The 26995-nt window shown below is 41.1% G+C and overlaps 1 protein-coding gene across 8 annotated transcripts in view; it reads left to right on the top strand.

Annotated features, from left to right (window-relative positions):
* Positions 1 to 26995, top strand: part of NPNT (nephronectin) — a 116035-nt gene that overhangs the window by 83839 nt on the left and 5201 nt on the right. For 6 of the 8 annotated variants that reach the window (XM_083178720.1, XM_083178728.1, XM_083178772.1 and 3 more), the window contains 6 exons: positions 2190 to 2309; positions 3045 to 3179; positions 5285 to 5407; positions 7362 to 7955; positions 22059 to 22145; positions 25535 to 25633. In XM_083178720.1, coding sequence (XP_083034846.1) covers positions 2190 to 2309; positions 3045 to 3179; positions 5285 to 5407; positions 7362 to 7955; positions 22059 to 22145; positions 25535 to 25633 — 1158 coding nt within the window. The remainder of the gene's footprint in view (positions 1 to 2189; positions 2310 to 3044; positions 3180 to 5284; positions 5408 to 7361; positions 7956 to 22058; positions 22146 to 25534; positions 25634 to 26995) is intronic. The other 2 variants (XM_083178746.1, XM_083178762.1) reach the window with 2 other exon arrangements.

Raw genomic sequence — 26995 nt, 5'->3', positions numbered from 1 at the left:
CAACCCCCCCCCTCGCGGGCTCGCTGCGCTCGCCACGCTTCGGGTTCACGTTGATCGCGGGGTGGCGTTAACAATTGTGGGGGCCATTTCACACTTTAGGGTGCCTATTTGGCCTCTGTGGGCCATTTAACATTGTTTCCTATGGAAAAATCGGGTCAATTGAGGCATTGAACAGAAAAATCGGGTCAATTGAGAAATTTAACATTGTTCCCTATGGGAAATCGCGGGCATCGCGTTGGTCGCGTCGCACCCGATTTTTAAGTGCATTCAATGCCCGCGATGGGCGCCGTGCTAGGTAAAGAGTACCGAGTGTCAAGGTTAACCATAACTGGTCTGTACATACACACATGCTTACCCAGGTACAATATTGACTGTATGTACTGTAAATGCAGCACACAAATAGAAGAAGGGGGCTGAGAGATGTCAGTGTCACAGAGCATAGTAACATAAGATTTGCACTGTCCAGACACATAAAGTTCTGAAGAACCAATTAACCAATTAATCTCCACATCAATACTGTATATGGCATATTAAACAATATGGTTAGGGAAATGGGAGGTTATTCTGGTTGACTCGCAAGGCTGTGAATTTCACAGCTTTGCGAATCCCCCAGATGCCGCCCCCCCCCACCCCCGCGCTCTCCTCGTTCCTCCATACAGCAGCGAATGGATGTTTATCATAAACATCCATTCGTAGCCTTGTAGCTCGTAGATCTGAGTAGGGATGGCCATCGACCATCGATGATTCAAAATCATTGATGGTTTCTGGCCAATGTTGAATATTTTTACCATCGATGGGGGAGAACCAGATGGTTTCCATCCATCCATGGCACAGCAAAACAACGTTTTGCTCTTTTTTTTTTATTCAAAGTTGCTGGGGCATGGAGCATAGCTCCACCCTCCGACACCTGCGAAGCCCTGCCCCTGTGTTTTGATTGGCCCACAAATATTGATGTCATCCATTGCATAGTTTTGCACTATCGATGGCCAGTTGCCAGACGCTGACTGTTTTAATTCATTATGGAATATTAATGTTTATCATAGATTTTTAACAAATATTTCAATATGCAAAGAAAAGTTAATGTTCAACAAGTAAATGAGATCCTTGATGGTCAAAAACATAAATCTTCATTCTGAGTTGCACACAAGTTGTATGTGAGTTGGATACGGCTGCATCTTACAATGTAAATGCACATACGTTCCATCAGACATACAGTGCTTTAGAGTGTATGCCATTTTTAGTTGCCTCTCCTCTATCAAGCTGGGATAGGTCCAGGGCTGTGAGTATGGTGTGTGAGCAGATCCATCGCCCAGGGTGCAATACCAAAAGAGCGGCACTGTTGTCATGTTGTGGCTCCTGTATTTGGCATGGGTACCTTAGGACCTGTCTGGAGCTCAGCTTCCTTTTTCTGGGCCATTACTACCCTGCTACTGCTCTAGGTAGACATAACGGTCATCAATGGTGATGATGGCTGCCCTCAGGGCTGGGGAAGTGCTGTCACACAGGACTTCCAATCACTGGAGGTGATGGGTATTGTGACCTCATTGTGTGCAACTCAGAATCGGGCCCATGGTCTTTAGGAGTAACAAAATAAAGCTCTAAAAATTGTAGAAAATATGGAATACTGGGCTAACTTCATGTTTGTATGCAATGGCCGATGTTCCTGCATATGCTATGGTCTCATTGCACATGCATCAAGGTGTCTCTGCCATCTTGCTCTCAATGAGGATTTCATTGTAAAGTGTTTTACAGGAAGGGCGTGTGTTAATGGGGAGTGGTGGCAAAAACGTAGGCTTGTTATGACTGTATTTGTGGCTTGTATCCTCTGTTAGATGTGGACTCCTATGTACAAAAACACTGCACCAGTGTTACTAATTCAGAATCCATTCTGCTTAGTCATAGGTCTACCCTAATACCCAATGTTCCTCATTTTTGAGTTTAGGCTGCGAATGTGCACACGATTGCGAATCAGTGTACAATGTATCCGGTGGGTGTCTCTTTTCATTCCTGGGTGGCTGCATCACTGTCTAATGTCAGCAATTGTGAAGGGGAGAAAATCACACTTGGGAAAGCTTGTACATATAAGCATGAATTAGGCTCATTTGTATCCAGTATTAGAACTATTTCATGAGCTGCCACTGCTGATAAATGTAGTAGTAAACCTGCCTGTGCTTGCTATCCTCTGCTAGATGCACATACTTGCTCCATGGCAAACTGCCAGTATGGATGTGATGTAGTAAAAGGAGAGGTCCGGTGTCGCTGTCCTTCTCCTGGTCTGCAGTTAGGACCGGATGGGAGAACTTGTTTGGGTGAGTGAAACTACAGTATATAAGAGATGACATAAAGCAGCACATTGTTAACTAGTTGGAAATGAGACAGTCATGTAGCTCCATGTTTTGTAGCCCACAGCAACTAAGGGAATATTTGGTCTCAGCAATTTCATTGCTGAAAACAAATGTCTTATTGGTTGCTACCATCTGTTTGCTCCAGGTGTGCACATTAAAAGAATGACTATATAAGATTTATACAGTACTTGCTTTTCTGTAGCATTGATTGGAATGTTGTGATATACATTATTACATCTGGTCCTACTGCTAGTTTGTGACCTTAAATAAGTCCTTAGCACCTAGCTTAGTATAAGCTGATATTACACACTCTCACTGCGTCCTATCGTAGCATAGTTGTTCTATATACAAGGAAAGGTTTTGTTCCATGCCAGATAGCATGGGATCAGTATTTTCTTCTGTTATTATGTTTACATAAATGACACTAAATTCAGTACATAATACACATTATTAGACTGTACTATGTGCGAGATGTACTAAGCCTTGGAAAGTGATAAAATGGAGAGTGATAAACCATCAGCCAGCCCCTACCTGTAATTTTTCAAACCCAGTCTGTAGCATGACAGTTAGGAGCTGATTGGCTGGTGGTTATTCACTCTCAATTTTAAGTGCATCTGGCCCAGAGTCTGTGTGTACAGTATATAGGAGAATTATAATGTTATTAAAGTGCAAACCTTAATATCCACTTCTGTTCTGCAGATGTTGATGAGTGTACAACAGGAAAAGCTGTGTGCCCTAGGTTTAGGAAATGTGTGAACACTTTTGGAAGCTATATTTGCAAGTGCCATCCTGGATATGACTTGGTACATGCTCATGGCAAATACCAGTGTTTCGGTAAGTAGGCATTGTACACGTTTATTGTTACATTACAGACATATTTTCTTTAATGAGGTTAATACCTACATCTCGCCATACACTGGTCATGCAGCCAACCAGCCAGCAGGGAAGGGGAGGAAATAGCTGCATGCATGAAGCTAAAGCACCTCTATAAAATACACTGTCTCCATTCATTGAGCAGATCGGACAGATTTGAAAACCATTATAGACAAATTATCACCAATAGAATCCATGGGCACTCAGGCTTTGGGAGATGTCCCTCCTTAAGTGTACTACAATGATGATACTTCTGTCTGGTACCCAGTACTTCTACCTGTGTATAATCATAATCCTGTTCATAAACTCAGAAAACCTCATAGTGCAGTGTGGCTATACAATGGATTTGAATGGAATTGAAAAGCACTGATGAGACAAATTCATCTCAGGGGGAGGGGGTCCAACTGCAATTGAAATGTTAAACTCCTGATGTAGCCTCCATGTTTTCCTCAGGTATAACCATAAGGATTGAATAGAAATCTCCCTGCCTTGTGTAGTCCACCAGCCTAAGCACCCACATACTCTATTGGTGATATTTTGTCTACCAAGGGACCTATGTGGCCGCTGCAGTGTGCATTGTCTGTTTCGTATCTATTTAGATTTGAAGGGTGGAATTTAATAGAATGAGAGATTCAGAAAGTGAGATATTTGGTAAGAAATCTCCAGGCTTTTTTTCCAAAGTATATTTATTAAGGATTGAGCATTACAATAATACAGTCAACAAGATGCAGTTGTGGCTTTTGCAACAATGAAATACAATAAGGGTTCAAATTGCAATAGAATAAATTGTAACTTTTTCTATCGTTAGCACACACGTAAATCTATATATATGTGGATAAACACGGCTTGAGGATCGTATAGATATGGAACTATTATTGGTGTATTAAAAGATCTCTCGGGGTGTCACCTGAGAGATTTTGAGATCATTTGATAAAGAATCAATAAATCCCTCCTATATTCAAAAAATATTTTCTGTGCATTCTTCCTTCTGAAGGGATGCCTCTACCCATTCCATATGAAAGATGTGGAAAAGTTTTGCCCTGAACAATTGAATGGTAGGAGGGTCCAGTTTTTTTAAGCTGCAATCATTTACACTTCAAAATCAAACTGGTTTTGCAGTGTATATAATTGCCGCTATTAAAAAAAAAATGGTGATTTCTTGCCAAATCTCTCACTTTCTGATTCTCTCATCTTATTACATTTCCCCTGAAATCTATACTTAATGCTTCAGACCAGTTTTCATGCTGTGATCACTCATTGCACTGAACTGCACACTCAACAATAATCATACCAGTTATTTGGTTGTTTTGTACTATTATCCTATAGCTTATGGCAAGCTATATCAGCAGAGATTAAATATATTTGATTCAAATGTATTAATATGATTTATATTTTATTTTTTTAAAACAGCTTATCCCATACGTACAGTATAGGTATAGTTGCACTGCCTATACAGGACTTACACAATACAACCTATGGAGTTTCACAGCAGTATATAATAATGTTCAGTAGACCTAATAAGGACAGTGGCATCCGCATGTAGTCCTGTGGTCTTCTGTAGGGACACAGTCACATGTTTATGTACAGCACATTATGAATGCTGGGTCATTCTGAGAGCAATGCCTTTACTGTCCATAGAAAGGAAATGTTCTACTTTAACTTTATACATACTGGGCCTGATTCTGGTTCACTTGCAAAAGCAAATTCTCTCTCTAATGGACAAAATCATGTGCACTGCAGGTGGGGCTGATGTAACCTGTGCAGGGTGAGTTGGGTGTTATGTTGTTTCTGTGCAGGGTAAATACAGGCTGCCTTATTTTTACACTGCAATATAGATATCAGTTTGAAGAAAAAATCCCACCCAAATCTAACTCTATGCACATGTTACATCTGCCCCACCTGCAGTGCACATGGTTTTGTCCATTAGAGAGAGAGAATTTGCTTATGCAAGGGAACCAGAATCAGGCCCACAGTGGTCCCATTGTTGCAGATATAGATGACCTGGATTTATTTTTGTATCTATTTGTCTCCACATGTATTATGACTTTTGTATTATTTCTTGGTAGATGTTGATGAATGCTACACTGGGCAGTATCAGTGCAGTAACTACGCAAGATGCTACAACACACCAGGATCTTACAAGTGTAAATGTAATGAAGGATACAGAGGCAATGGAGCGGACTGCTCACGTATGTGCTATGTACTTTTCATTGTAATATTTGATTTACAGGTATGTAGAAGACAAAAGTATAGTGTTAGAAACAAGGTAATCCCATTTATCTTATAATGGATGGTGTTGAGCTGAGTGGAAGGCTCCTTAGGACAGTGCACTTTTGTTTGGAATAGCAACTGAGCAATGTACTTTTTTGTTTTCAGTATTTTACACATCTGATTTAGTAAGTGTAAGCTGTCACTTTGATAACTCCATCTACTTAAGCTGGGGTTTTTTTAGCTGGAAAATGGCATAAACTTCTGCATAAAAACATTGTAGAGAGCTGTATGCATCTTTAGCAAATGCTGTTGCTGGCATGTGATCCTATGCCTGCAGGACAAATAGTCTTTCAGATGGGGTACATTAACAAGAGGTTGGCAAGCTGTGGCTTGCTGCATCTTGTGGTCCTTCAACAGCTGGAATGCCACATTTTGTTTAACTCTGGTTTCAAGATAATTACTAGTACTTGAAGAAATAAACAAGACTGTACCTCTGAAATAAACAAGTCTCTGTACCTCCTTCCTGGCTCACCATACCTGGGTTGGAGATAAGGGAGGGACCTTAGTACAAAGCCATATCTCCTTCCCCTTTTCCCAGTTTATGAATATTCTCGGTACTTATGTAGTATCTGGGCTGCCGATTTTGTGATTGTATGCCTTACCTTAAGGCATACAATCAGATGCGATGCGATGCGATTCAATGCGATTTTGCATAGGATTCAATGTTAAGAAGGTCCTGTTCATTTCCCCACTATCCAAGTGGGCATAGAGTTGATTTTATATAGCGTGGCGAGCGCAGCGAGCCACCGAGCCCGAAGCGTGGCGAGCGAAGCGCGCCCCGCGAGGGGACGCATATTTCTTAAAAAGTATTGTGTCCCCTCGCGGGGCTCGCTACGCTCGCCACGCTTCGGGCTCGGTGGCTCGCTACGCTCGCCACAGGTTTATATCCAACTCCATGCCCACTTGGATAGTGGGGAAAGGAAAAGGACCCCTTTTTCCCATTGAATTCTCTGTTAAAATGGACTCAGACCATTTTAACATTGAATCCTATGGAAAAATCTTGACCATCGCATCGCATACGATTTGGTCGCATGCGATGCGATGCGATCCGATCCGATTTCTAAATCGGACGCCCAGATACTACATAAGTACCATATTTTCAAAATGAATCTATAAAAGTATGATCAGATTCATATGGTGTTTGGTGCACAAGACACTGTATCATTTACTTCTCAATAAAGCCCAATATTGGAATGTGGCAACCAAAAAAAGTTGATGTAGAATTTTAATAATGTCCAATTCTGAACAATTAAGCCTAAGCAGATTCTGGTGTGCAATGTAGGGCAGAAGTAACATAGGGTATTTTTTCTATCATAATTATATTGCGCAATGGACATTTTATAAGGGAACACAGTGAACACTATTTTTTCACTTGTTTTGTGTATACTTTTATTTGTATATTTGGATGTTACAACATGTATGTTAGCTAAAATGTCAATCTTAATAATCAGTAAGTTTGATACATGTAATAAAGTAATTTCATTTGTAGATGATTGAGGGAGGATAACAATTAGCTGCGATAGTGTTGTGAAAAACCTTGGTTTGTTGGATGTTTTTTATCATCCCTATTTAATTATACTGCATGAAAACGTTTTTCATGTGACAAAACATATGTCCCGATATGAGTCACGGACATACAGTATGTCCTTATTCAACACTTAATGTGTAAAAAAAAGAAAAAAAATGATCATATTTGGAATTAAGCTCCTGATAAATGCAGGTGATTGAGGCTAATAGAATAGCACTGGCGCCATAATTAGTGGTGGTAAATAATCACCGGTAATTGAATACCACACCTGAGACTGAAGAATAGGGCTGGTGTGGCAAGAGAAAGGCATAATGTCTAATGTTGTGTTTTGTTTTCTCTTGAAGTGATCCCCAGAGTTATGATTGATCCATCAGGTCCACATAACTTTCTACCAGGTAAAGATAGTATGAGAAACACATTAACAGGGAATGGCAGCACACTGAGTGGTAGTGAAGGAAAAAGCAACAGAATCCCAGACTTCGGTGGCAGACATCCTAAGTGGCCTCCTTCACCCTCTATTACAGAAAAGCCTAATCCAAGAACAACACCCAAAACTACAACAAGACCAGCACCCAATCCCATAACAAGGCTCCCACCAATGCCAGTGACCAGGCCACCCCGGCCAGTGACCAGGCCACCCCAGCCAGCAACCAGGCCACCCCAGCCAGCAACCAGGCCTCCTCAGCCAGCGACCAAGCCTCCTCAGCCAGCGACTCGGCCTCCTCAGCCACCAACAAGGCCACCCCAGCCGGCAACAAGGCCTCCTCAGCCAGCAACTAGGCCACCCCAGCCCGCGACAAGGCCTCCCCAGCCGGCTACTAGGCCACCCCAGCCCGCGACAAGGCCACCACCAACCACTGCTCCCCCACAGCTCTCCACTAGACTGCCAGATGATAACAGGATTGAGGACCAAGGGAAACAACGGGGAGATGTGTTCAGTAAGTATTTTCAATAATAATAACAATAACAATATTTTAGTGAATTTATGTAGTCTTCGGATACCTTTAACCTGTAAAACTTGTGATACATTTAAGAGAAACACTAATGGTAACTCTTGCATTATAAAATATAACATCTATTGTTGAAGATTCAAAAAAATAATTATTTCAAATACACTTCTTTTCACCAAGTCCCTTAGGATTTACTTAATGTACTTCAATAAATACATGCAATAATAAAGCTTTCCACAGATATCTAAACTAAAGTATATCTGAGCACGTCTTTCTCTATTAGAAATAATTTAAACTGCAGTGAAAAGAGGATACAACCCACACTACATCACATGAGTATCTCCAATAGCCCCATATATCCAGGTCCTCCCAATGCTCTAAAAGTTATAATACCTAATCAGTAAAAAATGTCTCTAATATTACTTTATAGGACAGATGTTTAAGAGCATTGGGAAGAGTCACTTTTAAATGGACCATTAACAGATATGTTTCTGGTGGTTTGCCAGTTTCCCTTGGTGCATGCTGTAGTTAGAGTACTAAGAATTCCATTCTCCTTCAGCCTTGGGCTAGATTGATTCACAATCCATTCAATCTCATTTTATTAATGGATTGGTGCCTGCAGTAGAATACATTTGAATTGCATAAATTTAATTAATAAATTAATGTTTATCAAATCGTACAATTAAGATTTTACAGCTCAATATGCCCTTTATTTTGTACAGGACATACAGATCTCAGCAACAGTGTTTAATGTCATTTCTTGTTCTGTGGTGACTAACAGTAGATTGTGCAGACGTGAACACAATTTATCAGTTGATGTATCTTGAAATTCATCGTTCAAATTTGTATTTATTTAGTTTGCTCTGCCAAATAAAGCAATGCTTATACTGGCAGGATTAGCCAAGTTTACACTGACTGACTAGATTTGCCATGTACAACAAACCTGATGCAAAGTCGCCCAGTTGAAAATTATTTACAAAAAAATAACATTTGCTTGCTTACACCCACATGCTGACGTGGACACATAGCAAGATGTAAACCAGGTGTGAGCCACATACACTTATATTCTATTAATACATCAGACACAATTCTATGGGAGATAGTCATGTGCCCGATTTCCCACCTAAAGTGACGAGATATTCAAGTGTTCTTATTTATCACCCCGAGAGCACACTTTATACTAATGAGCACAAAGCAAAAAGTCCAATTGATGAGTCAAACGGGTCACTTTTTGCTCAATACAGCTCACCACCCGGGGCTGGTGAGCTGAAATTGTTTTAGCATGCCACTCAGCAAAAACAATTGAATATCTGCTTTGTGCATACACGGGTGCGCTGAGGTAGTGGGAACAATTGAATGCTGCTCTTAAATTATATTTGTTCATATATACACACAGAAGCGTTCATTATATGCCCAAGTAATGTAGTGCACTTCACCACTTAAGGTGCAGGCAGGTGTTAAGTACCAGAGTCATTCAAGTCATCTTAGGTACATATGCTGCTTTCAGGGCATGCGCAAAGCAATTTCACTAAAGATACACGAGCTGTCATAGTAGTCCCTCTGTATTAGCACCATTGTGTTTAGTTCCAGTCAGTGTGACCCAAAGTGAGTAATGGGGAACATGTGGTATGGGTGGTAATGGGAATTGTATGACCTGTGTTCTCACTCTGAAACATGGAACAGTGTGCACCTGTAATAAACAAAATACCATGTATATAATGTAGAGACATAAGGGTATATTTACTAAAGCTTCTGAAAAATGAAGAGGTGATGTTGCCCATATTAACCAATCAGATTCTATTCATCATTTCTCTATTGCAGCCCAGAAAATGATAAACAGAATCTGAATCCACAATGTACCCCTTTATTTTGGAACAATAATAGTGTTACTTTTGTACAGTCCAAATAAGAAAAAAAAAACCCTCCCAATATTTGAAAAAGCATAATTAGGGTAAAGGGTGGATTGGGATGGAAAACCAGCCGATATATTTCTGGAAGCAGCCCTCGTAGAGGTGAGGCCTGTTGTGGGGGTGGAGTCTGTTAAAGGGCTGGGTTCTCTTCGCATAGGCTGACAGTTGCAGCTTCCCTTATATCTTTGTCTGCAACTTTATGCTAATTTGACTACAATGCCCTTCTCTGGTGTCATTGGTGGGTTGGAAATTTAAAGTGGCTCTGGAAAAATATCCAAAAGGTGGTCCCTTATACACCCACATTACCAGTCTGCAACTTTCTTCCACATCCACAACAACATGCCACCTTCTACCACTGAACACACCTACAACACCAGCCTGTCACTCTCTATACTCTCCGAGCAACAGGCGGTCCCATAGGCGTGCCGGTCCATGGGTTCTGTTGGCAATCCATCCATGGATCAGGATTAGGACAGGCTCGCCTTTATTGTCACATTTTTAGAATGTGAAAATATTTGCTGATACTGACTAGTAAAGGGAATTATTCCAAAGAGTATAATAAAGAATAAAGACACATGTAAAATTTGGTTTTTCAATATGGTAATTTTCACACAAATCATGGTACAATACAATTAGAAAGATGTGAGAAGTTGACAAAAGCAGCCAATCAGCTTCTGTCAGATAAATGCCATTTCAAAGCTGATTGGATGCTTGGCATGCCATTCTGGGGTGGTGAATTGAAATGAATGAAACAAGGGCCACTCATGGGAGTGTCATATGTGTGTCAATGCAAGCAGCTACGTTCCCAGGAGCACAGGAGCTGTAACAGTGGTGAAATTACACTTGTCAAAAGGCTTGTGCAAATGTTGGACTGATGGGGTGAAATTTAATAGGATGAGAGATTCAGAAAGTGATAGATTTGGTAAGAGATATCCAGGGTTTTTTTAAAGCAGCAATCATTTACACTTCAAAATCAAACTGGTTTTGCAGTGTAAATGATTGCCGCTTTAAAAAAAAAAAAAAACCTCGATATTTCTTACTAAATCTCTCACTTTCTGAATTTCCCCCATGGTGTAATATCAGGAATCACCAGCGGTATAAAGTACAGTACTGTACATTTAATTTTTGAATAAAGGGTGAATACTGGTTGATTTTGCATGTACTGTAGTTCACAAATGCTGGACAGCTTTATTTTTACACCAATGTTTTGATTTGAGCGTTGTGTCCAAGCTCAAATCAAAAAAGCAGTGTCAATATAAAGCTCTCCAGCATTTGTGAACTACTGTACATGCAAAATCAGCCAGTATTCACCCTGCTTACAAAAATGAAATTGTCTTTGCACATGTTATATCTGTTAAGGATTCATGTGAATGAGTAAAAATTTCTGTGGCATGCTATGGACTAAGGGCCGGATGCACTAAGCTTTAAAAGTGATAAAATGGAGAGTGATAAACAACCAACCAATCAGCTCCTGCCTGACATTTTTTTCAAACACAGTCTGTGACATGGCAGGAAGGAGCTGATTGGCTGGCTGTTTATCACTCTCCATTTTATCACTTTTGAAGCTTAGTGCATCTGGCCCTAAGACTGTGTTACATAAAAAATGATTAAATCTAACCTGCAATTGAAAACTTATAGGGGAGTATTCAATGCATTTTTTCACGATGTGCAGCGAATCCTGTTTAGGGCCATGGTGGTAATCAAACCCATGACTTCAGTGCTCTGAGGCAGTAATGCTAGCCATTACACCGTCCTTATTGGTTTGCTTTTGTAAAAGATCATCCTGCATTAAAAACTAGCAAAGGCAGAACATTTCTAAAAATTCCATATTGAGGTAAGAGACACTAAACCTATTGATGTGGTTCCAAAACCTGGGTTATTCTCATTATAACACCATATTACCTACTCTGTACGGAAAATCCAGTAGACTCTCCTAGGCTACCAGAGAAGTGGGTGGTCCTCCCACATCCTGTCCACCTGTCTCCTCGTCATATCGCAGCTATTCCCAACATTTTTGCAGATGATTTAACATAATGTAGTCATGAAAGGAAAGTACAGATAGAGCTTGATTTGATGGTGCAGCTATATTCCCTACTGTGCATTTCAGTGTCTCTGGGAATTTGGCTTATTGTTTGTGTTAACTCTACTCTACTATGAGTAGTTTACTTACTGCTTTGCCATACAAGGTTTTCAGATTGGACTTCTGTGTTTACTGAGGGGGATGTCATTGGTAGGTTGTGTCTTTTTTTTTGGGGGGGGGGGGGGGGCTGCTGCATCTACAGTATATTTGCATTACACGTGTTCATCCACACTGAAGCTGAGCTTGTGACTCTATGAATGGCATGTCAGGACAGGAGTTCGAGTGGACCTTCAGATGCTGCAAGGCGGTGTCCTGATGTAGCCAACTACAATAAGGGTGTGATGTGTTTTAGAGCAGTGCACTCTGCCACTGTCTCCTATACTGCATATAAACCAGGTACTACAACCTGGAGCCACTGGAACAGCCTACCTTTATTTCCACCGGGTGAGACCAAATACTGCTGTTCTAGCCACTGATTTGTTTGTATTGGATACCGCTACAAACATGTGCATTACTGCTTTTACCTGTGTATCTATTGATATTAATAAACTGGTACAGTAACTTGGTTAAGGACTCTGTGTGTGGCCTAACAGTCCCTTCCATATTCTTCTTGACACCTATTGTGTGCACCATCCCAATAGGCTATAACAGTAGGTTATGGGCCCAGGCATTAAATGCATTAAGTGCAGTAAACTGAAAGCACCTGTACTTGGATCTGCAAGAGAAAAGTGCACAGTGCAGCGGCAGGCATACATTGATCTGCGACCAAACTGAAAGGTTTAGACAACTACATCATGTGGAAGTTCAATATGGAGATGCATCTGAAGTGATAACAGCTGTGAAAAATAAAATAATCCAGGTGACAAATCCTGATTAAGTGGATTGGGCCATGAGGACCATAGGCCTTACTAAAGAGCAGTATGTATATTCCATAATTTACAGGAAACCATCAGCACAGGACATGGGGAGAGCCCTGCAAGCAGCATACGGAGATAAGGGTCTCCAGAAGCGAGTAAACACGAGGCTTACACTGTACTGTACCAAACTGAGTACATGCAGAGACATGAATGAATACATAGAGAGAAAGTGAACGTATTTCAGCAATTGACATCTGTGGGAATTCAGCTAGTGACAATGATGCAAAATCCAATGCTGCAATTTGACTTCTTAGTGGCTTTAGAATCCAATATGGCTAAATTTCAACTGGGATCGTAAGGGCTAAGCTGCTGCAATTTCAGAAATGCATATGAGTTGGGAACAATGCTGAACGTTCTGTCTGCATTTACTCACATGCGACACTTGTCTGAAAAGTCTAAGTACTAGTGTTTCATTTGCCACAAGGTGGGAAAGATTCTATATGCCATATATAAAAGTATAAAGAGAGGAACCGACGTTCCCTTCTGTGCGATATCCCATTGTTCTCTGCAGTCAGAGTGGGTTCATGAGGGATCATCAGTGCCTCAGACTCAGAGCGTAGAGACCAGCAGGGGCTCCACTGTGCTCTACATGAGGGAGTCAGGTAATGCCACTGGGAGAGATCTGTTGTCAGTTGGATGTTAATAACACTGGGGCAGATGTATTAAGCCTAGAGAAGAAATAAAGTGGAGATAAACTGAAAGGAGATAAAGCACCAGCCAATCAACAACCAACTGTCATTTTCAAACTCAGTTCATTGGCTGGTGCTTTATCTCCTTTCACTTTATCTCCACTTTATCTCTTCTCAAGGCTTAATACATCTGCTCCAATGAGAGATCTATTGTCACTTGTTGGGCAATACTACAATAGGAACCTATGGACACTGACTGATCTATTACCACTGGTGCAATTGAGGATTAGTGCCCATAAGGGAATTATTGGCACTAGGGTGGAGAGCTGCAATAAGGAACCTTTGTACTCACAGGTGGGCAATTGAGAGGGCCCATAGTCTAACCCGCCCAGTGATGTAGTATGTTAAACCTTACCCCATGCATTATTCAACCAATAGAATATTGGCCATTGTTTTGTGATTGAGATTATCTCTGTGGAGGGATGTGTAATGTAGCATTGCTAGGTATGGACTTGATTGGCTATGGTCTGCTTTATAATTATCCCATGCAGCACAATCATTGCCGGTTATGCCCAGCCCAAGCATGCAGCCCAGTGTGAGGTGAGACACAGTATATAACACAGCTTCTGCGGGTATATACTTCATTAATGGGCTGATGTTTCTTCTCTAATTACCAGCCTCTCCTGGCCTGGCTGTGTGGAAAATTGTCCTAGTAGCGAAATAATTGTTGATTAAAAATGCACTTAAAATATAGGCCATTATGAGTCTGTGAGATACTTTACTAGAAATGCCCAATGAACTTTCAAGGACATAGTTATCAACATCCTCATGTTTTACTGCTGTAGGTTCAAGGCTGATCTAAATCAACGTGTTTGGTATTTGGGCAACAGACTGGGAAAAATGATTTCATTGCCAGAGAGTGTAATATTTCATGTCGGCAGGATGAGTAATTCTTTGTTCCTAAGCTTGTACCGCACTTTATGTTGTGTCACCATATTTGCTGTTGACATGAGAGATGTTTTCAAATGTCTGGATTTTTACACCTGTTATGTTTTTACATCCATATTCAATCAACTTCTCTCTGATTACTCAGTGATTATTTACAGTATGTCAAGCTCTTTAGCTGTTTCTCATCTTGTCTTTGTATGACAATTGTTATGGTAGTACATAACAATTTTTCCTCTACCGCATCATACAGTATTTGATGAGTGCTTTGATTATTTGTGTATATATGTGTGAAAGACATTGCATCACATTGGGATCATTTGAGGTCTTTTCTCATACTGGGGCAGATGTATTAAGCCTAGTGAAGAGATAAAGTGGAGATAAAGTGAACAGTGATAACGCACCAGTCAAAAAACTGTATTTTTTTTAAACATAGCTGACATGGCTGGTGCGTTATCACCTTCTAGTTTATCTTCACCAAGCTTAGGGCCAGATGCGCTAAGCTTCAAAAGTGATAAAATGGAGAGTGATAAACCACTAGCCAATCCGCTCCTACCTGCCATGTCACATACTGTGTTTGAAAAATGTCAGGCAGGAGCTAATTGGCTGGCTGTTTATCATTCTCCATTTTATCACTTTTGAAGCTTCGTGCATCTGGCCTAATAAAACACTATGGGGGGAGATTCTCTAAAACAGTTATCAGGGTTTTAAAAAAAAACTCTGTTATCAGGGTTTTTACTGCATTTTGAAGCAAAACCCACACTGCAGGTTTTCGCTGCAGGGGGAATCGCCAGTAAAAGCTGGCGATACCCCATAGAAGCCTATGGGCTTCTTAACGCGACCCACGCCCCCCGCACCGACCACCAACGACCCGACCCCCCCCTCCTCGCTCACCTGTGTCCGGACAGCACGGCGCTGTGCTGCCCGGACCCGTGACCTCCTCCTCCCTGCACTGAAAATCATCTTCCGAGTGCAGGGAGGAGGAGAGCCCCCCCCCATTGTTGCATACGGTTGTTGAGTGCTTGGGTTCCCAGCAGTGTGTCCTTCCTTCTGTGCGGAGAGGCTTCTGGTGACGGACCCTCAGTGGACACATGCGCACTAGAAGCAAAACCCAGAGATCGCGGAGGGCTCAAATACCGCAAAGAAAATGCAGAAGACAAAATGATAGAGAATATGGAGAAATAGAAAACATTAACGGCGTGCAAATGTGCCGAAAAACAAACTATAAACTCGGCACGAATGTTAGAGAATCTTCCCCTATAACAGTAAATATGTGTCGAATTAAACCATTGTGCATCAGATGCCTGAAGCTAATGGGGCCTACACACGAGAGGCAGAACTCTGGGAGGCAATGGAGTCATCTGCCACCAGGCTCCTGCTCTCAAGGGGGTACCTCTCCTCCCCTGCAATTTTAAATTCATTAATTGAAAGCCATTGATATCGCTTTTGAGTTCTGAAATGTGTTCTCTCTATCTCTCTCTCTCTCTCTCTCTATATATATATATATATATATATATATATATATATATATATATATATATATATATATATACACTGCTACACACACAGCGATTTAGGGGCATTTTCAAAGCAATCTCATCGCTATGTGTGTAGGGGCCATAGTGATAGCGATGCACGGCCGCATGCATCGCTATTGCCCGGCAATTAATATCCAGCAGCACTGACACATCGATGTGTGCTAAGCAATCTTGCTGAAGCATTTTGAGCGCCATAGCATCTCCCCGTGTGTAGGCCTTTTAATAGATAACCCAGTGAATACTTATGTGTGCCACAAGATTCAATCAATCAATGTTATTTCTGCTAAACAGAAATGTTTAATGATAAAGTAAAGCCAGCAAGGATGGCAGAGTGCAGGACAGCTATCTGAGATGTATAAATATTTTTTATTAATCTCCCACATTGTTCTACCCAAGGCCATTTTAATAAAGGATGTGTGCTCTGGGTTTCTAATAATAAAGATTGATAATACGATATAACTTTTATAAGAGCTTCACTCTCATAATCCTGTCACATTGCTGGTATGTAATGTCCCCCTTTGTGCCACCAGCTTCTGTGATCAAAGACAGATGGCAGTTTACTAATGAAATGTAGGGTGCAGCCGGGGAAAAAACAAGACACAGGATTTGCTGGAGGATTAAAAGAGGGTGCAAATAAAAAGTACAAAATAGTCATTTTAGGAACCAATTGTATGTTTTTATGGTAAATAAAAATCAGAATATGTCAGTATGAATAAGGAAAATGATTTACCTATGAAGCTCAATATATATAGATTGTTGTCCTTTAGGTAGGACTGGTTTATTTCTAAATAATCTTCCATTATCCCACTCAATTAGTTACCAGTCATTGGGCGGGATGTACTAAGCTGAAAATGCAGGGGATGGGCAGGGTATCGCCACATTTGGGTGGCGATACCCTATAGAAGCCTCCAAAAATCGCTATCCGGTATCCTGTAGCCAGTGGCGTAACTATATAATTTGCGCCCCCCCACCGCACTTTTTTCGGCGCCCCCCTCTCCCTCCCCTCCCCTGCCCATACCTGACAGAGTGCCCGGCTGCATCTGCGGTCACTGTCCCGTCCAGTCTCTCCCGGCGCCGGCTCCTGCTGATAATGAAAAGTGACTCTTAGAAAATGGCTGCCAAAACTGTCTGCAATTTGGGGGCAGCCATTTTCTAAGTGTCAGTTTTTATTATCAGCAGGAGCCGGCACCGGGAGCGAGTGACGGGACAGTGACCGCAGATGCGGCCGGGCAGAGTAGACAGCAGCGCAGCAGGTAACTATAGCCCCGCAGCCCCCCCCGGCGCCCATAGTTACTCTGCGCCTCCCCGCCACGGCGGGGGCTGCGGAGGCATAGTTACGCCACTGCCTGTAGCACATCGATATGCAATTCATGAAGCATATGAACCATGTAAGTCTGACCCTTCCACAACTCTGTGACAGAGACATGATTGATCGGTCACACACCGTGGACATGCCAGCATTTTTTTGAACACTCCCAGAAAACAACAGGTGTCTACCACTAAATCCCGACTTCCTGTCCGTCAAATTGCGAGGGGACTGCGATTAGATATTGTCCCTATTTCTGTTGTTTTTTTGGCTCGCACATGTACAATATAAACTGTACGCCTGCGCAGTCATTTGATAATCAAATGGATTGCGAATTTGCACATCAGCAATGAACTCTAAATCAGTTCCTAAGTTCCATTATGCTTCTACGACTTTCTGTATAAAAACCAATGCCCGTGCAGTTACAGCCATGCAGTTAAAGTCACAGCCTAGTGTCTCTGGTACAATGGGGCAATTCAGAATTGATCGCAGGGCCGCAAATTCACACTGCATGCGCAGTATACTGATAATTGGCCCCATACGGCCCATAGTATACATGCCAAGGCTGTGATGCAATGAAATCCTGCTACTTTTTTCTATTCGCAAGCCGTATGCAAGATGATTGACAGGAAATAATCAAGAAAAATGCAGGCATGCTTAGGAAAATGCTGGGAGCATCTGGAAAAATGCTAGGCATGCCTGAGCGTTTTAGGGGAGGGTAAGTGACGTCAGCTTCAGGTTGGATATGCCTTTGAAAAACACTGCGCGCAGGCTTGTGATCAGGTCGGAATTACCCCAAAATTAAGTGGATTTTTGCTGCATGTGAAATTTGACTAAGATGTAAAATGTAAAAGAAAATATGACATGCTACTCCTCTCGGATTATCTCAGTTGCACCGAAAGGTGTAAAGACGCTCAGTGTATGAGAGCACATCTGTATCCACAAATTACAAAGGCTACTGAGGCCTCCTAAACATCAGTAATTGAAATGCAAGACAAATCATTGCAATGTGCACAATAACATGTCACAAAGAAAGCACACCAGCATTTTTGGAGATGCAGCGCAAGCCAACTGAGCCTGGTATTTGGGTATTTTGTACTTTATATCACTGTAAATAAAATATAGAAGGTAGTAATCCCTATTCATTGGAGATCTCATAAATCCTATTCATATCAGAATGCTGAACAGGGAAGACGGTACACTTTCCTCCTATGACGAATAGACAACATTTTAGTCCACCTGGTTGAACTCCTTTTAATTCAAGAAATCTGATACATATAAGTGCTACTTAGCCTATGGCTCTGTGCTCAAATATTCACTAAGATCAAACATGAAAATATAATAGTATGTTTTAGTCTGATTATCCTAAAGGAAAGCCTCATCTCCCATATCCTCCATTCCTGTATTAATACCCTAGTGATTCTTTGTTTCCTCCCAGTTTGTACCAAACCCACTCTTCCTCTTCACTTACCCCCATACAAGGGCTCTCCATACCGACTTCCCTCTGCTACTGACACCACCTCCCACCCACACAACACATAAGCCTTTTATTTTTCTTTGTTTTACTTCCTTCCAGCTTTATTAAACATCAAACACATAGCTTATTAGCACCCATTTAAAAATACTGTAAGGAGGTGAACAAAATAAAAAATCCCAGGATTATGCACCTGGAGTATATATGCAGGATGAGTTACTTGGGACCCTGCACACGTGTCACTTGCTACACTCATACTAAACTCCTAAGGCAAACAATAACCTGCCCCCCTTCTCCTTTATGTTCTTTTGCTTACAGAATGCCTTCAATGGAAAGTAAAAACTTTATTTGTAACTGTATTTTTATGCATGTATATAAAGAGAAAAGTAATGCCATCCTCACCGTCCAGCCCCCTCGAATTCCTCGGAATGGCGAGGTCCGCCGCAAATGCAGGGAGCCCACTGCACATAGCGGCGAGCCTCACCACTTTGACAGCCGTGCTCGCCGCTTCCACCTCACCTCAGAGAGCAGGCGAGGTGGAAACGGGCAGCTGAATACTCTGATGGCGAGCTATCCCCACTGGGCGCCGGATAGCTCGCCATCAGCCGCTGTACCTTGAATATACCCCAATGTTCTTGTACCTACCAAAATACTCCATTTTACAACATAAAGTACATGATAATTTTCTCATTATTTTATATCAGTTAATTAATGTATTAATGCCATCATATGCTGTAAGTAGGAAAGGACATATTGAAAGGTATTTAACACAACTCTGTTATTACTGCTTATTTCTCATCTCACAGGCATTGCATGAAGCATACCTCCCAACTTCTGTGTTGGGGAAATAGGGACACAGCGCCCGAAAAGGGGGCGGGGTGTATGCAAATGAGGGCGTGGCTTATGCTAATTAGCCGCGACCTCATTTTCATACGAGAATAGGGGGTCTCCCAACTGCCACCCCCGGCAGCGGGACAATGCTTGCCGCGGGTGGGACCGCGGGACAGGACCCAAAAATCGGGACCGTCCCGCTGTAATCGTGACAGTTGGGAGGTATGATGAAGCAAGATTTCAGTGTCAAATGCTGCCTTAATGACCTGAACGATACCACTGCTAGCAGTGCACTATGCATCAACACTTATTTAGAATTATAAAGCACAAACAAATCATCTAAGGTGATTTCTTCAGCCAGGTTAAATGATAGTTCTATGCTTCATTACACAGCGTAATAAGGCAACCGACAGCATTAGATATAAAAATAAAGTTGTCACATCTATCGTCTTCCATGTCTCCTATTTCAGACTGCAGGAACAGAAACCAGATCCGGTACTCCTACTCATCATATTATTTAAAGACTCTTTCAGTTTACTGAATATTTAGCATGTTTGTAGTGTGGGAATTGTCTTAGCTAGGTTTAATAATTCTTGTCCGCTTTCCACCTGTACACACACAAGGTGAGAGTCACCACCACATCCTTACTCTCATTATGTAACCGGGCTCATTCCTTTGTTAGGGTTATTTGCAGATTTTTTTGTCTTAATAGAAACTATGCAATAAAGACGTGTGTGAAGACTTATTGTTGGAATCCCACATATTTTGGCCTTGAAAGCCTGTGAGGTTGTGCACCTGTAGGTAAAATGTACTGTATGGTGCCATTACATAGACCTCCCAGATTAAATACTACACGTCTAGAATGTCCGACTTTAGCATTCCTTCTTAAGCATGCAGTGTCAGTGGAATGAGCAGTCTTCTCATGCTGGATTAGTGCTATGTATAGTGAAATAAGAAGTCCTGGATTAAGTAACATGGATTTATTGTCACAGAATGCAATAGAAATTGTTTAGATAGTTTACCTCCTTACAGGAGTCTAGAAATATATTTAAAAGACTTTCTCAAGACCCCTGCTGTTAGTGGGATTATGAAAATGTGTTACTCATTAGCGTTGGGATCTACTATTCTCTCCAGTAAGGAAAGAAATCCAACATTCATCTACAAAGATTCTCATTTCATTTTTAAACATCTTCCATAGCTCAGTACAAAGAAACAAGTTATTATATGTATAATCGTAGTATTGTAGTATTGGCAGAAACATGGATGTACAATAAACATGGATGTGCCGTAGGACTAATGCTGTGTACACACGTGAGATTCCTTTGCTATATTCCAGTGCTATGCAATCTTTGCTATCTCTTTACATACAATTCATACAATCTACATTAGATTTGTCACAGTCCCAGTGCTGCCTATGATTAAAAACCCTCCCATGACTAGGCTGCTGCTGCTGTTATCCATGGGCCTGAGAAGCATGTAATGAGCTCCACCAATCAGAGCTCAGCACAAACGTCTCAGCCTCTGCCCTCTGGTGCAAAGTGTCATGGGACTTAGTCAACTCCCAGTAATGCACTGCACACTTGTGCAATCAGTGTGGCTTGGCTCCCGATGCTCAGCACCATTAATCATTGTCACATTGGCAGATAGGTAAAGCTGCAGCACTACCCCACTCCCATGCACAAAACCCCTTGTGCCCCCATTATAATCCGGCCCTGTCCTGTCTATCTGGGTTTCGATTTGTGCTGTCACAGGAGCGCACATCAGGATCGCAATGTGCGATCTGCATACAATTTTGACTATATAGTCAAATCTCACCGTATGTACACAACATTAGTTTACTGCTATGAGGTGTACATCTTCCTTATGTAATAGTAATGCTTGGAATTTTTATACAGCTATTTCAGTTGTCCTTATAAACGTTACCAGAGAACAAAATATAGGGTGGAATGTAATAGGGTATGAGAATCAGCAAGTGAGAGATTTTGTGAGCATTTTCTCATGTGTGTGTGTTGAGTGCTAGTATTGTTCTGTGTACCAATGTGTCATCTTAAACTATTCACAAATTTTCAACGGTAACTGTCATGGGCTTTTTACATACTACTACAATATATAAAATATCTAGGGGCCCATTGAAAACACATGTGTGTTAATTCAAGCAATTTGAAAAGCAAGTTTTGACCATAGTCCAATGCATGGTACTGTACCTGTATCACTCGTCTATGGATACAGTATAGGTATTATTCTGTGGAGGAAAAACAGGAATAGCTAGCAATAATAAAATATTAATAACAAGTAAATATAATTTCTGAAAATAGAAAGGTATGTTAAAATATTATTATTATTATTATTTGGATTCCAAGTAAAAATGTCATTACAGTATATGGGCTATAACTTTCCTGCACAATAGTTAGATATATAGAATGATAAGCGCCTTCAACAAATGTATGTATCTATGTTGCAGTTCCACGGCATGAAAACAACATCATTTTTCAGTTTGATGTTGAGAAGGGGCTCAGTGCAGATGAGGATGAAGAAAATGATGACCCAGGTAATATGTTTGTATGATTTTATATTTGAGTATTTACCATTATTTTGTATATTTAAACAGAAACATTTCTGAGTGACTTTATGATTATTATTCAAATTATTACCAAGTTATCAAGCCAAATTCAGGTATATTTAATATGCAAATTTCTACTTTTTTTATGAGTTATAATTGAATTCAAAGTTTCTCCAGTATGACATTACCAAATACATGCATTCAGCCTTTTCAGGATTTTATTTCTTATAAGTGTTCTCTCAGTGGACCTCTAGCCAGAACATACTGCTGCACTTCACAGTGCTAGAGGTTGTAACAGCACAGTAGCTGCCTGGCAGTAGGACCCAGCAGCTCTCCATGGAGGCACTCCTCTCCATCCAGCATATAAGGACAGACCGCTGAGTAGTATGGAAAATGATGGAGCCCCATCAGACTCCCATATTGGATGGGGAGGTGTTGACAAGAGGGATAGTGCCGGAGCAGTGTTGACGGTTCTTCTGTTTCAAATGCTCCGAACCCACCAATGGCTAAATCCAGCATTGGGAGTACCACTGAATCCATGTTAGAAAGGAATAACCATTTCTTCTCATTCTGTGTGCCTATAAATACAGGCATGGAAAGCTCATTATTGCATTGCCCCCAATCTATGCTCAGTCAAGCTGTGTAAAATGAAATAAAAAAACATTTGAAGTTGATAATAGATGAACAAAGGGGGTATTTAATTAGTCCTAATAATTTTTCTCCCGGAAAAAAATGGGCTAATATCAGGATTTTTACCAATTGTCATGATCAGGCTGTTCAGTTAAAGCCCTTTTTGTGGGGAAGAACAATTTCCTGTTTTCAGTGATAGCATATGGGAGCCAGGATATGTATAGGGATCCCATGTGTTATCGCGTCTCTGAGAGCTGCTTATTGGGGATTTTGTTCAGGCACACAAAGCATAATCCCCAATAAGTGCCGGCTAATTGAATAGCACCCGGTAAATTAATTAGCTGTGGTAAATTTACCGCTGCTAATTGAATACCCCCAATATCTCAGTATGTAGTTTGTAGATGCAAAATAAGAAATGGGATTGAGACTAAAATGCTTCCTAAAAACCCCCACAAAATATATGTCAGTGAAAGAAGGATGGCATATGAAAAGTAACCTTGTACTATTGGAGCCCTCAGCAAAAAAAAATAATTGACGGCCAACTAGTCCCTGCGGCACCTAAAAGCTTCAGTTCGGTCATTCTTATGAATACTATGGCCCTCCTGCAGACTAGTGGTGCAATTAGAAATCTGTTCCTAAAAAATTATCTTGTGTGTTCCCTCTTCAGTGGCTGCATCATGCAGGTAATCTGCTCTGTCATTGGTAAAGCATATCCACTTCCCTGCTCCCCTCTCACCACAACTGAGGAATGACTCGGTTTTTGCTTCTTTCCAGCCCTATTAAATTCATACAGTACCTGCCAATTTGGCTGATTTTCACATTGAGGTAATGCTCAACTTCTGCTTGTTACACTTGTGTCCTGACTTCAATCGTCTGCGCTGAGTTATTTATTTCTGGATCTTGTGTTGTACTCACTAATGCAGAATAAAATCGAATACCTGGCTTTCCTTTTATAACTTGAAAAAAATAGTTTTTATTAAACATCTACAGTACATCAACTGCACAGCTGTAACACAGTCTCAACCAATTACATGGATGCCGATTATCCTGTTTTCCCCTCTAGTAATTACATTAGTTCTAAGAAAAACATTACTTCATTTGCCTGCTCCACAAATCAATGCATGAAGCGGCTTTGTTCCCTGGCCTGTAACCCATTCATCAGCCATAATGGTAAAACCACTGACAGGTGATATTTCACACAATGGCACCTGTCGAGGAGAGGTTTGTATTAGGTAACAAGTGAATATTCATTTCTTAAAGATGATATGTTGGAAGTAGGGATATAGATCTGAGTGACTTGGACAAGGGGCAAATTGTAATCGGTGGATGACTGGGTCAGAACATCTTCAAAATGGCCTGTCCTGTGCAGAGCCGGCAATAGAAATCTTGGGGCCCGGTAGACTGATATCTCTGCCCCCTCCCTGAGCAGAGGATTTTTTTTATTACATTGCATATTGATTGTGATCTTTTATTGTTACAAATAAAAAGCAGATAATTCATATTCACTATGGACTGTAAAAACAAAATTGGGTATTATCTGGGCTCCCATGTTAAATGCACCCCATTTTTTCATACCCCTACTATCCAATTACGCATGGATTTGATTTCATATAGTGTGGTGAGCGCAGCGAGCCAACGTGCCCGAAGCGTGGCGAGCGGACGCGTTCTCATAAGAAAAACGGGAGCCCAGATATTACATAAGTACCCAAAATTGCTACACTACTGCTGAGCACAGTGGGCCATAATAGCATTTACATTTTATGTTGAAAATATAATTATTTGTGGGTGGGGGTTTATAACCCTGCATTGTCACTTACACCAATGCACCTCCTTAGTGCTATCAAGGCTCCAGGTTCCAGTCCACACTGCCTGTGTCCCTCCTGCAGTCCTGCTTCGCCTAGGTGGATTGACGTCACCTCTGCAAGGACAGAAGAAGAAAGGGCAGATGGGAGAATGCAGCACTGTGTGTCATGCAGTTCGGTGCATTTCGTGATATCAGTAAACTGATGAGTACAGATAGCCGGACAGGTGACCAGGCCAAGGGGGGGGATACCGGAGTTCCCTTCTGGAATTCAGGCGGGCTGGTGGCCGACACCTTTATAAACCATTGCCAGGTGCTGCACTGCTGCAGTCATGCTTACAGCCAATGAGCCCCTCAGAACCTTGGTTGAGGCCTGGTACGAATATGCCCTTTGACACCCCTGTCCATGGTCCTGTAGGCTGACTACTTACCCAAAGTGGTCCAAGGAAGGACAATCAGTGATAGGTTGATGGACACCCAAGGCTCACTGATGTGTCTAGTGAGCAAAGGCTGGGTTGTCTAGTCTTATCCTATAGAAGAGCTAATGTATGACAACTTGCTGTAATAGTTAATGCTGACTATGATAGACAAGTGTTGTCTGAGCTTGCTGTATATGGAGCTGCTTTGGTCAGAGTGCCCATGCTGACCATTCTTCACCACCAAAAGTGACTACAATAGGAACATGAGCATCAAAACTGGACCATGATGCAATGGAAGAAGCAGCTCTGGTCTGATTAATCAAATGTTTGTTTTATATTGTGTGGATGGCCAGGTGTGTGTGTTGTGTACAGGATCAACTTATGTAATTTAGCACAGGATGGAGCTTTGCCAGCTGCCCTCTATACACACATTAAATGTATGTTGGTTATTGATTTATATTCTCTTGTTGCTTTATGTCATGGAGTATACTTACTGACTCACAATACACACTTGTTTCATTTTGCAGGAGTCTTCGTTCACAGCTGTAACTTTGACAATGGCCTGTGTGGCTGGATCAGAGATAAAGAAAACGATTTACACTGGGAGCTGGTGAAAGATGCTTTAGGTAAAACTTTTTCTGATTACAGTATTTGCTTAAGTTAAGAGCAGCTATAATGTAATCCTAATAAGTAATGGAGCATACACACGGGGAGATTTGAGCGTGATTTCTAAGCAATCTGGCTAGATCGTTTATAAATTAAGCACAAATCAGTGTGTATGTCCCATAGCAATTACGCTATCACCAGGCTAGATCATTCAAGTCTGCAGTATATATCTAGTCAACGCCAGTGTTCTCTCTCCAGAAAACACTGGCCGTGACATGTCGCTCAGCACACATCACTGGTGCATCGGATGTGTGCTGAGCAATCCGTGCTGAGCAATCTGAGTAACACTGAATCACTCAGCATGGAGGCTCATTCACTCTGTGTGTAAGGGTGTCAACTTAACAGATGGGAGTTCTATTGAAGATGGGATGTTGCTATGGACAACCAATCAGAATCTTCTTATTTATTTAGCACATTCTAGAACATAATAGAATCTGATTGGTTGCCTATAGCATGATACCATCTTCAGTAGAACTCCCATCTTAGTAAATAAGTCCCATTGGGTTTTGTCTAACAAAGAAGAAAAAAAATTATCATATTTTTTCTATTCCACATAGGTACAAAAGGCCTTTATATTTTAAGTAAATCATTAATAATAATAATTAATTATTTTGACAAGGAGGCACTATATTCTATTTTATTATAAAAGGTGGTATTAGCATTTTTTTTTTATCACTATAGTTTATACTGTGGAAATGTTATCAATTTAACAAAGAGGGCCAACACTGGTGTACAAGTGGCACTAGATTGGGCAATACTGTTGAACATTTTAACCATGGTGCCCAGTAAGGACCCACTTCCATGCATCAATGAACCTGGCATCTCTTGGTGGGGAACCATCAAGGATGATTTCCTGCTAAACGCTGGCTGTATTGGCCAGCAGAAATGCAGTCCAGCTTCTTACCTCAATATTGAAGAGATTAATGTTATTTTATAGTGCTTATCTAGCTAAGTAGATTTATGAGTAACCTTTCAATGATACAGTTACATTTGCTGCTTTGCAGTATTTAGACAGTACACTAATATTTTTTCCCTTTTTTAGTCCGTTAACCCTTTGAGTACCAAATGAATGTCAAAATTGGTGTGAAAATTGCCTAGTAAACATTTTATTCATCATAATGACCTGTAATGTTTAATGTGCGCATCTCTCACAGAGATGTTGGCATTTTTTAGCGAATATTTTGTGCATCTCTCACAGATGTTGGCACTCACAGGGTTAAGTTATGATGATATAAATAACATGTGCAGAGGGAACAGTCACAAGGCATAAGGAGTTGCATGACAGATGGATCTTTTCAAATTGAATTTGTTTTGAAATGTGA

The sequence above is a fragment of the Crinia signifera genome, chromosome 1 (genome assembly GCF_055691185.1).
Source record: "Crinia signifera chromosome 1, ASM5569118v1, whole genome shotgun sequence".
Lineage (NCBI taxonomy): Eukaryota > Metazoa > Chordata > Amphibia > Anura > Myobatrachidae > Crinia > Crinia signifera.
The sequence above is the reverse complement of the archived record's forward strand: the minus strand, read 5'-3'. Positions and strand labels throughout refer to the sequence as shown.